Source organism: Lepidochelys kempii, chromosome 4 (genome assembly GCF_965140285.1).
Source record: "Lepidochelys kempii isolate rLepKem1 chromosome 4, rLepKem1.hap1, whole genome shotgun sequence".
NCBI classification, from domain to species: Eukaryota; Metazoa; Chordata; order Testudines; family Cheloniidae; genus Lepidochelys; species Lepidochelys kempii.
Window position 1 is genome coordinate 123,115,618 of NC_136383.1, and position 16,807 is coordinate 123,132,424.

Sequence of the window (16,807 nt, forward strand, 5' to 3'; positions counted from 1 at the left end):
CTTATTATGGAACATATTACCGCTCGTAGCCAGGGGCAGTCAACGACAAGCCTTTCAAAGTGTTTTTGAGATATTAATCAGCAATTAACTTTTCATCATCTCCTTGAAGGGACTGTAGCTCCCTTAGAAAGAATTTTAGGACACGTGTTCACAAATGTTTTTTCTTAAAATGACCTAAAGATTCACCCCCAAAGTTGTGTTGGACATTTTCCAATCATTCTGGATATATCACAAAAATCACTCCTAATTTATGCAAAAGTTTACTGTATATTTATATGCCTGCTGTACGTGACTTTTTCAGTAAATGTAAAATTACAAACAACGCTACCAAAAGACAGTTGAACAGATGACCTATAAAATAAGTCTGCCAGAGTGATATGGGAGCAGGTACAAATGAACAAATGTACTGGAAACGGGAGCCCGTGTGAGAAATGAGCTTAAGTGGTTAATATGTCTTGCAATATTTTAATATATCAGTAAACATATTTTTTTCAATATACCTGTTTGTGATATCTAAAATGTTGTGTCTTGCGTCACACTTTTCCATAATCGCAGCGCTCATAGCGTGTCGTTGATCAACCCTTACAAAAGAAGTATCAACACATACTAATCTTAACTATCTAATTAATCTACGTGAGTACGTACTCGCCTAACGTTGGCACAAGGGTGGGAGCAGTCTGCAGTGTTGCCGGCTGTCTGATAATTATCAGATTCTTTAATAAAACATATCTCCAAAAAACTTGGTAATTTTGTATCTGTACATTAAATCTTGATTTTGGCCAAAGTGAGAATAACTGTGACATATAAAGTAGATGTTAATATCAATTGTTATACAAGCTGAAACTTTTGGGCACCTTTAGGACTTCCTTGCTAAATATCATTCATTTTGGATTGAAAATGGAGGGGAAAAAAAAAAACTGGAGCAGTCAAGATTTTTTGTGCTCCAGCTCCGCTCCAGGTCCGGGCAAAAACCTGCAGCTCCACTGCTCCGTGCTCCAGCTCCAGGCTCCGCTCCAAAGCCCTGCAAGCTAGGACCTATTTTTGACTCCAGAGGGGTCTATCCAGTCCCAGTACTCAGGCTCCGGCACACAGGAAGCAGGATAGGCAAGCTCTGGTAAGCACCCATTTTGCTTTCATACTGCACGGTGACTGAGGTCTCATTTACTTAGTTTCTATCCCTTATCCCTCTTCTACTATATAACAAACAATAAAGCCTATGCAGCTAGGTAGTGGGGGCTTGGTGAAAAAGTTTGTTAATGTACACTGTCCAAGAGATCTCCATAGAGATCTCTAGGAAACTTTCATGTGGGTACTCTTGAAATCCTGTGCTGAAGATTCCTTGGCAGAGCTGCCTTGTTTCTCCCCTTGGTGTAGGAAACTTTATCATGCCAACAGGCAATTGTTTCTGCAGGGACCACAGTGGCACATAGGTAAGTAGCATATGGACCCGGTCTGAAGGCATATGCATGCAGGAGATGGACCCTTGCAGCCGGGTTACCCTATGGAATGAGATATCAGATTTGATTGTCCCAGCCTGTGGAAAAGGGTGCCAATATTCAGAATATCTCCCTAGGCATGTCTAGTGACCCTCTTTGCAAATCACCCATACCCTTTGTCTCTTCTTAGCCATTCCCTCTTCCCAACCCGCCCTGACTCACCGAACTCCCCATATTTGGGACTCTCACCAAGCTGTGTGTTAGCAAAGGGACAGTGAGAAAGAGGTGTATGTGGCTTTTGTGATTCATGTCTGAGAGTGCAGTCATAATGCTGTGTCTGTTCATTGTTTCTTTGGCTTCTGCAGATGTGCCCTTGAGGACCAATTCCAACACATCAGCAGAGCTCCTCCGTCAGATTAAGGAGGCAAACCAGGAGGAGTAAGAAGGATATGTTTCTCAAAGTACTGCAGTCAATAGATACAGCAGATAGCAAAAAGAGTGTGGAGGAAGACCGTTAATGAAAAACTCAGGCTGGATAGCCTGGAACGGAGACAGGGGCAGGCGTTGATGATAGATGGACAGGAATGGATGATAAAGCCACTGGAGGGCCAGACAGAGATGCTCAAGTCCCTCACAGAGCTGCAGTCTGAGCACATCCGTGCTCACAGAACGCTGTTCCATGACTTCCTCAAACTCCCTCAACACATTCCTCTCATGTTTCTGTTGTGTCGCAGTACTCCTTGCACTCCACCCCCAGAGACTGGTTTCATGATGAAAGTTGGAGTTACACACAGCTGTGAGAGCCTTGACCGTGAGACTGTTCCTCATTGCCACTCCTCTGTGCAAAAAAAAAATAAAAAAAAAAATTTATCCTTTTAATTAAAGTGTAGTTTTTGAAACAAAATGAGTATTTGTGTCATGCACACAGTAGTTGCTGCTAAAATTCACAGTGGCTACAGGCAAGAACATTTGCTCATCACAGTTAATGCTCAGGAAGGAAGCATTACAGGGGTCATTCAAGGCAGTAAGTAAACATTGCCTAGCTGAATGCATCACATAAAGACACATTACTGGGGCACATTATCAAAATGCTCCTTCAAATAGCCTCCTGCTGAGCCCCTCTAATTGCCCTAGTATCTGGCTGCTCCAAATCAGCAGCCAGCTGATCCACATCAGCACTCGAACCCTGGGGAAACTTCTCCCTTCACTTTGCAAATGTTATGCAGAGCACAGCTGCCTGCTGTGACCATTGGAATATTTTCCTCATTGAGGTTTAACCTGCCAAAAAGGCAGTCCCAGCAACTTTTTAATCTGCCAAACTGGCACATTCATTTGGCACCTGCTGAGCCTGTTGTTGAAGCGTTCCTTGCTGCTGTCTAGGTTCCTTGTGTAAGGCTTCATGAGCCATGGGAGCAAGGGGTGGGTGGGTTCTTCCAGGATCACTATGGGCATTTGCACATCCCCCACTGGAATCTTCTGGTCTAGAAAGAAAGTCCAAACATGCAGTTTTCTGTACAACCCAGTGTTCCTAATGATGCATGCATTTTGAACCTTCCCGTGACCAGCCCTGCACTGATGTCAGTGAAACGGCCCTGGTAATTCACCAGTGTCTGCAAGACCATGGGGAAGTAGCCCTTTCAGTTGATGTATTCTATCGCAAGATTGTCTGGGGCCAAAATTGAGGTATGCATGCCATCTATCGAACCGCCACAGTTAGGGAATAGCGTTGTCACAAAGCCATCAAGTATTTCCTGCACATTACACAGAGTCACAGTCCTTCATAGTAGGAAGCGATTAATGTCCCTGCACACTTGCATCACCATAATCCCCATGGTGGACTTTCCAACTCCAGACTGATTAGCAACTGACAGGTAGCAGTCTGGAGTTGCCAGCTTCCACACAGTGATCACCACTCGCCTTTCCGTTGTGAGCACAGCTCTCATTCTGGTGTCCTTATGCCGCGGGGCAGAGGCGAGCTTGTTGAAGAAACTTGTTGATGTTGAAGGTACCTAGTGCATGGCACAGCAATATAGAGTATTCTCATGTAATGTAATGTGGCTTCAGTCTTAACCAATTTAGTTTGAAAGCTCTATGGTAGGATCTATTGGACAAAGAAAGCTGTTGGTGTGGTGCCTTTCTGGTGTGCAAGTTCATGGTGACTTGAACAATATGGTCCAATTCTGAACACTTGTTCAACCTCAACAGTTTCGCTGAGGAGTTGCATCAGTATTACAGAATAGAATTTGTCCCCATATGTGGAAGTCATCTTGGAAGTCAGTGTACAAGTCAAACATGTTAAATTTGTGTAGTTCCATTGCTGCAAGTCAGAGTTGATAATGTGTGCACTGACTACTTTCACAAGCAAGACTGCACTTGTTTCAGGATATTTACAAATTTCATGGCATTACTGCAAGAGTTGTTGAGTAAATTAGTTAACTGTTTAAAATTGGATATCTTAATCCCATGTAAGAATATTGTTAAAGCATAGAATTATAGAATTGTTGGGCTGGAAGGGACCTTGAGAAATCAAGTCCAGCCCCATGTGCTGAGGCAGGACCAAGTAAACTTAGACCATTCCTGACAGGTGTTCGTTCAGTCTGTTCTTAAAAAACCTCTGATGATTGGGATTCCACAGCCTCTCTGGAAGCCTATTCCAGAGCTTGACTACCCTTGTAATTAGGTTCTCCTAATATCTATCATAATGACAGGTTTCAGAGTAGCAGCCGTGTTAGTCTGTATTTGCAAAAAGAAAAGGAGTACTAGTGGCACCTTAGAGACTAACCAATTTATCTGAACATAAGCTTTCGTGAGCTACAGCTCACTTCATCGGATGCATTCAGTGGAAAATACAGTGAGGAGATTTATATACACACAGAACATGAAAAAAATGGGTGTTATCATACACCTTGTAAGGAGAGTGATCACTTAAGATGAGCTATTACCAGCAGGAGAGCGGGACGGGGGGAGAAAACCTTTTGTAGCGATAATCAAAGTGGGCCATTTCCAGCAGTCAACAGGAATGTCCGAGGAACACCCACCACTGCTCCTCGGACGTTCCTGTTAACTGCTGGAAATGGCCCTCCTTGATTATCGCTACTAAAGGTTTTCTCCCCCCCTCCCGCTCTCCTGCTGGTAATAGTTCATCTTAAGTGATCACTCTCCTTACAAGGTGTATGATAACACCCATTTTTTTCATGTTCTGTGTGTATATAAATCTCCTCACTGTATTTTCCACTGAATGCATCCGATGAAGTGAGCTGTACGAAAGCTTATGTTCAGATAAATTGGTTAGTCTCTAAGGTGCCACTAGTACTCCTTTTCTTTTTGCTAATATCTAGCCTAATATTTCCCTGGCAGCAGATTAAGCCTGTTATTTCTTGTTTTACCGTCAATGGACATGGAGAACAATTGGTCTCCGTTTTCTTTATATCAGCCCTTAACATACTTGAAGACTATTATTAGGTTCCCCCTCAGTCTTCTTTTCTCAAGACTAAACATACATAGGTTGTTTTTTTTAATAGGTCAGATTTTCTAAATCTTTTATAATTTTTGTTGCTTTCCTATGGACCATCTCCAATTTGTCCAGGTCTTTCCTAAAGCTTGGTGCCCAGAATTGGATACTCTATTCCAGCTGAGGCCTCACCAATGCTGAGTAGAGCGCAACAGTTACCGCCCTTGTCTTACATACATACAAAAGCAGTCAGGTATAGTATATACATGTACTCTTGCTTGTAGGTTGTTGGTCTTGAACTTTTTTTTAAAATGGAGTTAGTTGGGCACTGTTCTAAAGACCAACCAAACCAATAAAAAGTTCTTACTCAAAGGAACATAAAACATTAGGAACTATACCACAGTCAAATATACCTAAACATGACACACATGTCATCTAAATGTTACATTGCCATGAGGTGGACTGACAGAGAACATATTACTTATTCCAGGCCAACAGCTGGTAGTGTAGATCTGCTTTTTGACCCCCACGTTTCCAGTTTTTAACTTTTTTTTTTTTTAAAGTATCTTGCCTAAGTAGATTTTCCTTTCCGTAGTCCATTGAGGCAGTAACCTCTGTAATGTGTTCAGACATGTCATGCTTGAACCAAACTCTTCCATTTCTTTATTTGCTTCTTGGGTAGGTGACTGACCCATCTGAGAAAAAGAACAGCAATGCTTCAGGAATAATTAAAGCAATATGGAAACTTGTGTTTGGAAAAAAATTGTGATTTGTCAGCAGCAATATCTCTTGACCCATGCTTCAAAAACTTGATAAAAACCATTGGGCTACTTGCTAAATCGTATCTTATGTATGACGCAGTAGTAGCTGGAAAGTTAATTTTTTATCTAGGACGTACTTTCTAATTCTAGAATGGTAGTGATTTGTCCCTAAGCATTACATCTCAACAAGAACCTAAACTGTCCTCAGTTAGCCTAATGAAGTTATGCTTTTCATGTTATTGCTTGTTATAACTTATATATACCTTTCAGTACTCTTAAACTGTTAGAACTATAAAAACATAATTAAGAAAAAGCTACAATAGTAGATTTAGTCATAGCTGTAAATTTATGTAATACAATTTACACAAACTAGATGACAATCTAAAGATTTCCAGTTTGAGAAACATTAACAAAAATAGTCCCTGTGCAAAGGTTGCAGTTCTGACTTGGCCTGTTATTACATCCTGACAACCCCAAACATACCTACCAAATAAAAGTATACAAATACATATGCAACAATATCCATAACACTTTTTAATCTGTCTTGCCCTCCAAGATCCCGGCCCTCCTCTCAAAGGGATAAGCTTCCTGCCTCTATTCTGTTCTCAAGCCCCTACTTCCTTGGAAACGAGGGACTGAGTTCTAGTGTAGGTCCATTTTTCTGTGTGATATTATGTTGCTCTGCTGCTAGATCTTTGTGATCTCTCTTCTCTTCATATTTAAAATGAGAAATTAAAGGTATTTTATAAAAGAAAATGTAGACAATTCACAGAACTCTTTTGTAGGTGGAAAAGAGAAAGTAGATATAAAAACAGTAATTTGTAAACTTGAGGAAAAACAAAAAATAGAGTACTTACTTCTAAATAGAATTGTCCTACTTACCTAAAACTGGATACTTTTAAAAACAAACTTACAGAAAATACAACATTTTTGTGAAACCACTTTCAACCTAGTAAACAAGGTCTTGATTATTCCTATTCTATACTTTTAAAAATAAGTTTACAATTTGTGCTCTATTCTGAGAATTTCCTAGGTTTAAGCCTGTTAATTTGTATGATAGATGGAAAAAGAAGTCAATTCTCAAGAACAGGTAGACTCAAAATGGAGAGGAATCACAATTTTCTGTTTTAACTGTTTCTCTTGTAAGACACACACACTTCAACTTCTGAGATAAGCCTTTTAGAACCCCCTCTATGGAGACACTTTTAGACCGTATTTTATTGTGATACATGGAGAATTGAATGTGATTTTGCTAATCTCTTGGAAGTGCCTGTTGGAAAGTTTGTATGTCTCTATTTCATCCAAAAATTATGGGCTTTATGAAGGAATTTACTGAGTGAAATTCTATGGCCTCTGGTATGAGACTAGATGATCACAATTGTCTTTCTTCTAGCCTTTAAAATCTTTGAAAGCAAAGATAGGTTTATAGTGCCATCTAGTGTCATTTTTTTCAGACTGCAGGAAAAAATATACAAAACAGAACTAAGGTTAGTTGGATATTAAGATACAGGTGAGAGCCACTGAGCAGTGCATGGTGAGGAAGGTATAAGTGGGTAAAACTAGAGATTCCCTTGAATAAAATCTAGAACGTTAATGGATTATTTTTTTAATTGCATTAAATGAGGTCCTTAGCAGAATTAATAAAAAGAAAAGGAGTACTTGTGGCACCTTAGAGACTAACCAATTTATTTGAGCATAAGCTTTCGTGAGCTACAGCTCACTTCATTGGATGTGTAGCTCACGAAAGCTTATGCTCAAATAAATTGGTTAGTCTCTAAGGTGCCACAAGTACTCCTTTTCTTTTTGCGAATATAGACTAACACGGCTGTTACTCTGAAACCTAGCAGAATTAATGTTTTACAATTTTTTCTCATTTAATATTGTCCACTGATCTTCATCCTATAATGCAACAGTGTAGTATAATTTATTTGATGTTTATTAGCTTTATGTTTTTAGTGTCTGGCCTTACTGAAGGAAAGGTCCCACTTACTACAATAAGAGTTTTACCTGAATAAATACTTCAGAATTTGGCCAACTTGTTGCTTTTAAATAAATAATAGAACTTACCTATTGGTTGCCTGTTTCATTGTAATAGCAGTTTGATATTCAAGATATAAATAAATATAATTTGTTTTATAAATATATATACTCTGTATATATTATGGTTGAGCTGTAGTGATACCATAGTTAAGGTTGTGGCAACATTTATATTTTGACAAAACTGTGAAATGTAAAAGTATGTGTGGAGCAGGGAAACGCCATTGAAATTAAAAGTCATTGTATTTGAATTTTTATGTTGGTTTGGTGCAGATCAATTTAATACATTTGGATACATTACATGTTGATGTAAAAATGATCAATTTTTTTTTAATAGGATAAGGACTATTTTGGGTGCCTTTTGTTAAAAACGTATAAGTTCCAAGGGGTCTGAGTTTTGCCTCGCACATTACATCTGCTAAGTAGGACAATATTAACTAGAAGTAGGTACTCCTATTTTTTGTTTTTTGTTTTTACGTTACTATTTTTTAATTTTGTCTGCATGAAGCAGACATATTAAGCACTCTCAACACTATCATCGGCATGTGACAAGTGTTGTCTGCATTGTAGGACTTTTCTGTAATATAATATATTATATAATATTGGTCTATGGGAAAGTTCCCTGAGCTGCAAAATAGGAGACCATGAGGTGAAATCTTCTCTACTGAGGGTGCTTTATATTTCCTTACATTCACCACCTTTATTACCAAACAAGGCTGTGATCCTAACCCTGGAAGGCAGGTAAGTATGAGCTGCTGCTTCTCTGCCGCCCCCCTGGCCCACATTGGTTCCAGTTTTACAAATATGTTAACAGCAAAATTACATAAGGTCATTCTGATATTTGGGAATATAGAACCCAGTTCTGTAATGTGGTAGATCCAAACCTTACCCACTTAATCCACTTTTATATGCTTTGGTTATCTCCTCAAAATCCATTATAGTGGGAATAGAATCCAGGATTCCTCATCTCTGGTTTTCTACAGTTGTCTAGCAAAGAGTGGTGTAATCCAATGGGAAATTGCCAAGTCTCCCCCCCTCCCCTCCCCGCCCCTTACTGTCTGGTCCACAGAAAGGCTAGCTCAAGTCTTAAGGGCATAAATCCTATGGCTCTAGCTCAGGGTCTCGGGATTCTACAGGGCCAGGTTTCAAACCCTTGCTGATGATCCACATTGGGGGAGAGCAGGGGGAAGCTATTGTGAATGAATGTGATACTAGAGGGTTGCACGTTTCATTGTTTCTGTAGCCCAAGCTCATTGTGCAGACCAGGGATGTAAGTTACATACCTCCATGTGCCATCCCCACTGTGGCTCATGCAGGCTGAGGTCTGTGTATTGTTTAACTCTTTAAGTGCAAATGGCTTTTGAGAGGAAAAAACATGCAGTGAGAATCCGTGGAATGTATGGCTAGATTAGAGCCTATAGCCATTTTACAGTGTACTGCCACAGAACTTAAATTCAATTGTCATTTAAGCTGCTCGTCTTTTTCTTATATATATATAAATGTTAGTTATTGAACCCAGGGTCAAACATAATTCCCTCAAATGTTTGGGCCCATGCTATGATAAATCATAACATTCAAAAACATAACATAATACACCTACATATGACATAAATATAAGTGGTGAATTTAAATTAAGTACCTCCAAACAGCCATAAGAAGGAGTGTTGAATAATCCAAATATCTAAAGCAGGAGTATTTTCAGTTCATCTTGCACTCACCCCACCTCATGCCAGGGGTTGTGCATCTCCCCTCCACCTCTCCTCCCATGCCAGAGTCTCTATGTGTCTCCAAAGTAAATTTAGTCTCCCACTGGATTGGAAGGGATGGGCAGATAGCTGGTGCCCTCTCCCACATGGAATTGGCTTTGGGGAAGCAAAGTACTAAGAGGGAGGAAGGAATAAAACCTCTTTCATTCTCCTCTCCCTCTGGCTCCCCCTGATATTTCTTTCCTTTCTGTCTGGGAGATAAATCTTACAGGATATCAACATTTTAAACTCTATTGGGATATGGGCAGAGCTGAGATGGAGGTTGGGGTTAGGGGTTGGGATGGAAGGTCAGTTACTGAGCTGGTTAAAACAGCTAAGTGAGCTACGCAGATGCAAAGGGGCTCTGTGTGTCCCTCATTTCCACTTTCCTGTTTGCTGATTCTCTCCGGTCCCAAAAAGTCAATAAGGTTCTGCCCAGAACTTTCCTTGAAATTTTGGAATCGATCAAATATGGTGCTCCAAAGTTATTGGTTTCAGAGTAACAGCTGTGTTAGTCTGTATTCGCAAAAAGAAAAGGAGTACTTGTGGCACCTTAGAGACTAACCAGTTTATTAGAGCATAAGCTTTCGTGAGCTACAGCTCACTTCATCAGATGCATATCGTGGAAACTGCAGCAGACTTTATATATACACAGAGAATATGAAACAATACCTCCTCCCACCCCACTGTCCTGCTGGTAATAGCTTATCTAAAGTGATCATCAGGTGGGCCATTTCCAGCACAAATCCAGGTTTTCTCACCCTCCACCCCCCCACACAAATTCACTCTCCTGCTGGTGATAGCCCATCCAAAGTGACAACTCTTTACACAATGTGCATGACAATCAAGTTGGGCTATTTCCTGCACAAATCCAGGTTTTCTCACATCCCCCCCACCCCCATACACACACAAACTCACTCTCCTGCTGGTAATAGCTCATCTAAACTGACCACTCTTCAAGTTTAAATCCAAGTTAAACCAGAACATCTGGGGGGGGGGGGGTAGGAAAAAACAAGAGGAAACAGGCTACCTTGCATAATGACTTAGCCACTCCCAGTCTCTATTTAAGCCTAAATTAATAGTATCCAATTTGCAAATGAATTCCAATTCAGCAGTTTCTCGCTGGAGTCTGGATTTGAAGTTTTTTTGTTTTAAGATAGCGACCTTCATGTCTGTGATTGCGTGACCAGAGAGATTGAAGTGTTCTCCGACTGGTTTATGAATGTTATAATTCTTGACATCTGATTTGTTTCCATTTATTCTTTTACGTAGAGACTGTCCAGTTTGACCAATGTACATGGCAGAGGGGCATTGCTGGCACATGGTGGCATATATCACATTGGTGGATGTGCAGGTGAACGAGCCTCTGATAGTGTGGCTGATGTTATTAGGCCCTGTGATGGTGTCCCCTGAATAGATATGTGGGCACAATTGGCAATGGGCTTTGCTGCAAGGATAAGTTCCTGGGTTAGTGGTTCTGTTGTGTGGTATGTGGTTGTTGGTGAGTATTTGCTTCAGGTTGGGGGGCTGTCTGTAGGCAAGGACTGGGCTGTCTCCCAAGATTTGTGAGAGTGTTGGGTCATCCTTTAGGATAGGTTGTAGATCCTTAATAATGCGTTGGAGGGGTTTTAGTTGGGGGCTGAAGGTGACGGCTAGTGGCGTTCTGTTATTTTCTTTGTTAGGTCTGTCCTGTAGTAGGTAACTTCTGGGAACTCTTCTGGCTCTATCAATCTGTTTCTTTACTTCTGCAGGTGGGTATTGTAGTTGTAAGAAAGCTTGACAGAGATCTTGTAGGTGTTTGTCTCTGTCTGAGGGGTTGGAGCAAATGCGGTTGTATCGCAGAGCTTGGCTGTAGACGATGGATCGTGTGGTGTGGTCAGGGTGAAAGCTGGAGGCATGCAGCTAGGAATAGCGGTCAGTAGGTTTCCGGTATAGGGTGGTGTTTATGTGACCATTGTTTATTAGCACTGTAGTGTCCAGGAAGTGGATCTCTTGTGTGGACTGGACCAGGCTGAGGTTGGTGGTGGGATGGAAATTGTTGAAATCATGGTGGAATTCCTCAAGGGCTTCTTTTCCATGGGTCCAGATGATGAAGATGTCATCAATATAGCGCAAGTAGAGTAGGGGCTTTAGGGGACGAGAGCTGAGGAAGTGTTGTTCTAAATCAGCCATAAAAATGTTGGCATACTGTGGGGCCATGCGGGTACCCATAGCAGTGCCGCTGATCTGAAGGTATACATTGTCCCCAAATGTGAAGTAGTTATGGGTAAGGACAAAGTCACAAAGTTCAGCCACCAGGTTAGCCGTGACATTATCGGGGATAGTGTTCTTGATGGCTTGTAGTCCATCTTTGTGTGGAATGTTGGTGTAGAGGGCTTCTACATCCATATTGGCCAGGATGGTGTTATCAGGAAGATCACCGATGGATTGAAGTTTCCTCAGGAAGTCAGTGGTGTCTCGAAGGTAGCTGGGAGTGCTGGTAGCGTAGGGCCTGAGGAGGGAGTCTACATAGCCAGACAATCCTGCTGTCAGGGTGCCAATGCCTGAGAATTATAACATTCATAAACCAGTCGGAGAACACTTCAATCTCTCTGGTCACGCAATCACAGACATGAAGGTCGCTATCTTAAAACAAAAATACTTCAAATCCAGACTCCAGCGAGAAACTGCTGAATTGGAATTCATTTGCAAATTGGATACTATTAATTTAGGCTTAAATAGAGACTGGGAGTGGCTAAGTCATTATGCAAGGTAGCCTGTTTCCTCTTGTTTTTTCCTACCCCCCCCCCCAGATGTTCTGGTTTAACTTGGATTTAAACTTGAAGAGTGGTCAGTTTGGATGAGCTATTACCAGCAGGAGAGTGAGTTTGTGTGTGTATGGGGGTGCGGGGGATGTGAGAAAACCTGGATTTGTGCAGGAAATAGCCCAACTTGATTGTCATGCACATTGTGTAAAGAGTTGTCACTTTGGATGGGCTATCACCAGCAGGAGAGTGAATTTGTGTGGGCGGGTGGAGGGTGAGAAAACCTGGATTTGTGCTGGAAATGGCCCACCTGATGATCACTTTAGATAAGCTATTACCAGCAGGACAGTGGGGTGGGAGGAGGTATTGTTTCATATTCTCTGTGTATATATAAAGTCTGCTGCAGTTTCCACGATATGCATCTGATGAAGTGAGCTGTAGCTCACGAAAGCTTATGCTCTAATAAATTGGTTAGTCTCTAAGGTGCCACAAGTACTCCTTTTCTTTTTGCAAAGTTATTGGGTTACTTACAGACAAACTGAGAAATTCCATCAAGTTGAGTAAAGGGCCTTGTTCACTCTGCCAATAATTTTTTGAAACAATTTAATTCAGCAAACTGGAAAAAAAATAATTCCATCATGTGGAATGGTGCTGATCCCCACATGGGTCATTAGCACGGTTAGGATATTTAGATACACGGCACAGACCTCTATCACTTGAGCTAACTGGTAGCTGGTAACGGTAGTAAGTTGTTATCCTCTGGGCCAGCAACTAAAAGGGGCTGGCGTGCACTTTGCCAGTGGGTTTTATGTCTATTTGCTAGACAGCAGAAAAATGCTGAGACTTTGGAATACCAGTTTCAATTCCAGGTTCTGGAGGGAGATGTTCTCTAGAAGTTATATACCCTTCTGTCCCTGTTCACCCTTCTGCTCCTGTTCTGTTGGCATCTATCCTTGTTCTCCTTGGTTCCTATCTTCCTATCAACTACCCTGGCTCCTGTCCCTGTTTCCCCTCTGTTTTAACCTCTCCCAGCCTACCCCTTCTTCTCATCCCTTTGCATTTGTTGCAGATTGTTCTTGTTCCTCCATCTGTCTTGAGCTCTGGTAAGCTCAAGAGGAAAGAATTTCCTTGCTCTCAGTTCTTGTGCCTGGCACCAGAGTGCATCACCTGCTGCCAGAAGGGTCAGTTATAAATAAAATCCTGCTCAGCCCTAGCAGTTCTTCTGGGATAAGGCATGCTCAGGCACTCTGTGGGGATGAAGCATGCGCAGTCTGGTTGACACACAGGATTTGTGTGCACGAATGGAGCCTCTTGGTGAAGGAGGACTCTTTGGAGAATAAAGCTGCCAGCCTCTAAGGGTTAGAATTGTATATGAATTGCAATTTTTCAGATGCTTATAACTTGCCCAAATGTGAATGAATGGCTTTTTCACAGGAATGGGAAAACGCACATCCTTAACACCAGAGACTGACCTCTGCCAAATGTCAAGCCCTTGCAACAGCACACAGAGGTATTAATGTATCTCAGCGAAGTTGTGCAGGTTTTTTCAACATGGGAAAAATGTATTTTTCCTTATAATTATTCTAGGAAACAGCTGAATCACTTTAACACAATCTTTTTAAAAAAAATTCAGCCTGAAGCATATAAATGGCAGGGAAAATTTCAGTGCAAAAGCTTAAAGTTTGGTGAAGTTAAAAGCAACTGGAAATAGGGCCTTTTAAAGGAAAGGTTTTGAAGATCTTAGCCATAGGTATTGCTGCCACTTTTTTTTTTTTTTTAAGGTAATAGTAAGAAGATGAATGAGTATAAATTCAGGGGAAAGAAAATCACTTTGGAAAATGAAGAGGCAAGTATATTGTAAAACTAAGGAAAAAGTTCAAAAAATGTATTTTTTATGTTGTTTTATTTTCCATCATAAATTTTATAAACAAACTCTGTGTGTATGATTAGTCACCCATTCAGACAATATGCATCCTTCTTCTAGCTTTCTGTCTTACCTCTGTCATCCAGTTAGCAGCAGGAGTCTTGGTTCCAGTTCTGCCTTCTTTGTCAGCTCACTCTAATGACTCCCAAGTTGTCTCTAGCTGTTTCTCCAGGAAGAAGCTGGTATTACTTTTGAGGTGCCATTTCTTTCCACCACTAGTATAATATGGGGACTGTTTACCTTGCTTCTTTGTGGCTCCTGGGGACATAGCTGTAGTCAGCCATGGGAGGTGAGTGGAAAGGGTATATTGTGCATGTGGAGTCAACCCCGTCCCACCCCCAAAATAAACACACTCAGAGGCGTATATTCTAACTAGCAGAAAAAGAATTCTAGTGAGCAGAGGAGGAAAGGAGACATGCCCAAATTTCTGCTTCCTGTTTCCAGCAAGAACATTTTTTACCCTAGGAGCCATAGCCTGGAACAGTCAGGATTACAGTATTGCCAGCCCCAAGTGTTGAAAATTCATGAGTCAAACCTTTCCTTCCTCCCAAAATGACATTTTGAAATAGAGTAAATTAATCATTTTATTTGTCTGTTCTGCCGTTGAGCCTTTACAGGAGAACTGTCACCCACAGTTTTATGTGTAATACTTCCAGTGTCATAATTCAATTTTACATGCACACAAAGTGAACACCAAAAATGTAGGTTTCAGAGTAACTGCTGTGTTAGTCTGTTTTCGCAAGAAGAAAAGGAGTACTTGTGGCACCTTAGAGACTAACCAATTTATTTGAGCATGAGCTTTCGTGAGCTACAGCTCACTTCATTGGATGCATACCGTGGAAACTGCAGAAGACATTATATACACACAGAGACCATGAAACAATACCTCCTCCCACCCCACTGTCCTGCTGGTAATAGCTTATCTCAAGTGATCATCAAGTTGGGCCATTTCCAGCACAAATCCAGGTATTCTCACCCTCCGCCCCCCCCCAACAAACGCACTCTCCTGCTGGTAATAGCCCATCCAAAGTGACCACTCTCTTCACAATGTGTATGATAATCAAGGTGGGCCATTTCCGGCACAAATCCAGGTTCTCTCATTCCCTCACCCCCCTCTAAAAACCACACACACAAACTCACTCTCCTGCTGGTAATAGCTTATCCAAAGTGACCACTCTCCTTACAATGTGCATGATAATCAAGGTGGGCCATTTCCAGCACAAATCCAGGTTTTGTCACCCCCCACCCCCATACACACAGAAACTCACTCTCATGCTGGTAATAGCTCATCCAAAGTGACCACTCTCCCTACAATGTGCATGGTAATCAAGGTGGGTCATTTCCAGCACAAATCCAGGCTTTCTCACCCCCGCCCCCCGAAACACACACACACAAACTCACTCTCCTGCTGGCAATAGCTCATCCAAACTGACCACTCTCCAAGTTTAAATCCAAGTTTAACCAGAACGTCTGGGGGGGGAGGGTAGGAAAAAACAAGGGGAAATAGGCTACCTTGCATAATGACTTAGCCACTCCCAGTCTCTATTTAAGCCTAAATTAATAGTATCCAATTTGCAAATGAATTCCAATTCAGCAGTTTCTCGCTGGAGTCTGGATTTGAAATTTTTTTGTTTTAAGATAGCGACCTTCATGTCTGTGATTGCGTGACCAGAGAGATTGAAGTGTTCTCCGACTGGTTTATGAATGTTATAATTCTTGACATCTGATTTGTGTCCATTTATTCTTTTACGTAGAGACTGTCCAGTTTGACCAATGTAAATGGCAGAGGGGCATTGCTGGCACATGATGGCATATATCACATTGGTGGATGTGCAGGTGAACGAGCCTCTAATAGTGTGGCTGATGTTATTAGGCCCTTTGATGGTGTCCCCTGAATAGATATGTGGGCACAGTTGGCAACGGGCTTTGTTGCAAGGATAAGTTCCTGGGTTAGTGGTTCTGTTGTGTGGTATGTGGTTGTTGGTGAGTATTTGCTTCAGGTTGGGGGGCTGTCTGTAGGCAAGGACTGGGCTGTCTCCCAAGATTTGTGAGAGTGTTGGGTCATCCTTCAGGATAGGTTGTAGATCCTTAATAATGCGTTGGAGGGGTTTTAGTTGGGGGCTGAAGGTGACGGCTAGTGGCGTTCTGTTATTTTCTTTGTTAGGTCTGTCCTGTAGTAGGTAACTTCTGGGAACTCTTCTGGCTCTATCAATCTGTTTCTTCACTTCCGCAGGTGGGTATTGTAGTTGTAAGAAAGCTTGACAGAGATCTTGTAGGTGTTTGTCTCTGTCTGAGGGGTTGGAGCAAATGCGGTTGTATCGCAGAGCTTGGCTGTAGACGATGGATCGTGTGGTGTGGTCAGGGTGAAAGCTGGAGGCATGACCATTGTGAAGAGAGTGGTCACTTTGGATGGGCTATTACCAGCAGGAGAGTGAGTTTGTGTGTGTGTGGGGGGGGGGGGCGGAGGATGAGAAAACCTGGATTTGTGCTGGAAATGGCCCAACTTGATGATCACTTTAGATAAGCTATTACCAGCAGGACAGTGGGGTGGGAGGAGGTATTGTTTCATGGTCTCTGTGTGTATATAATGTCTTCTGCAGTTTCCACGGTATGCATCCGATGAAGTGAGCTGTAGCTCACGAAAGCTCATGCTCAAATAAATTGGTTAGTCTCTAAGGTGCCACAACTACTCCTTTTCTTTTTACAAAA

The 16,807-nt window shown here is 41.7% G+C and overlaps 1 protein-coding gene across 1 annotated transcript in view; it reads left to right on the plus strand.

The window, feature by feature from the left end:
• POLN (DNA polymerase nu) overlaps window positions 1–16,807 on the plus strand; it is a 236,183-nt gene that overhangs the window by 18,314 nt on the left and 201,062 nt on the right. The window contains exon 4 of the mRNA XM_073343208.1: window positions 948–1,033. Coding sequence (XP_073199309.1) covers window positions 948–1,033 — 86 coding nt within the window. The remainder of the gene's footprint in view (window positions 1–947; window positions 1,034–16,807) is intronic.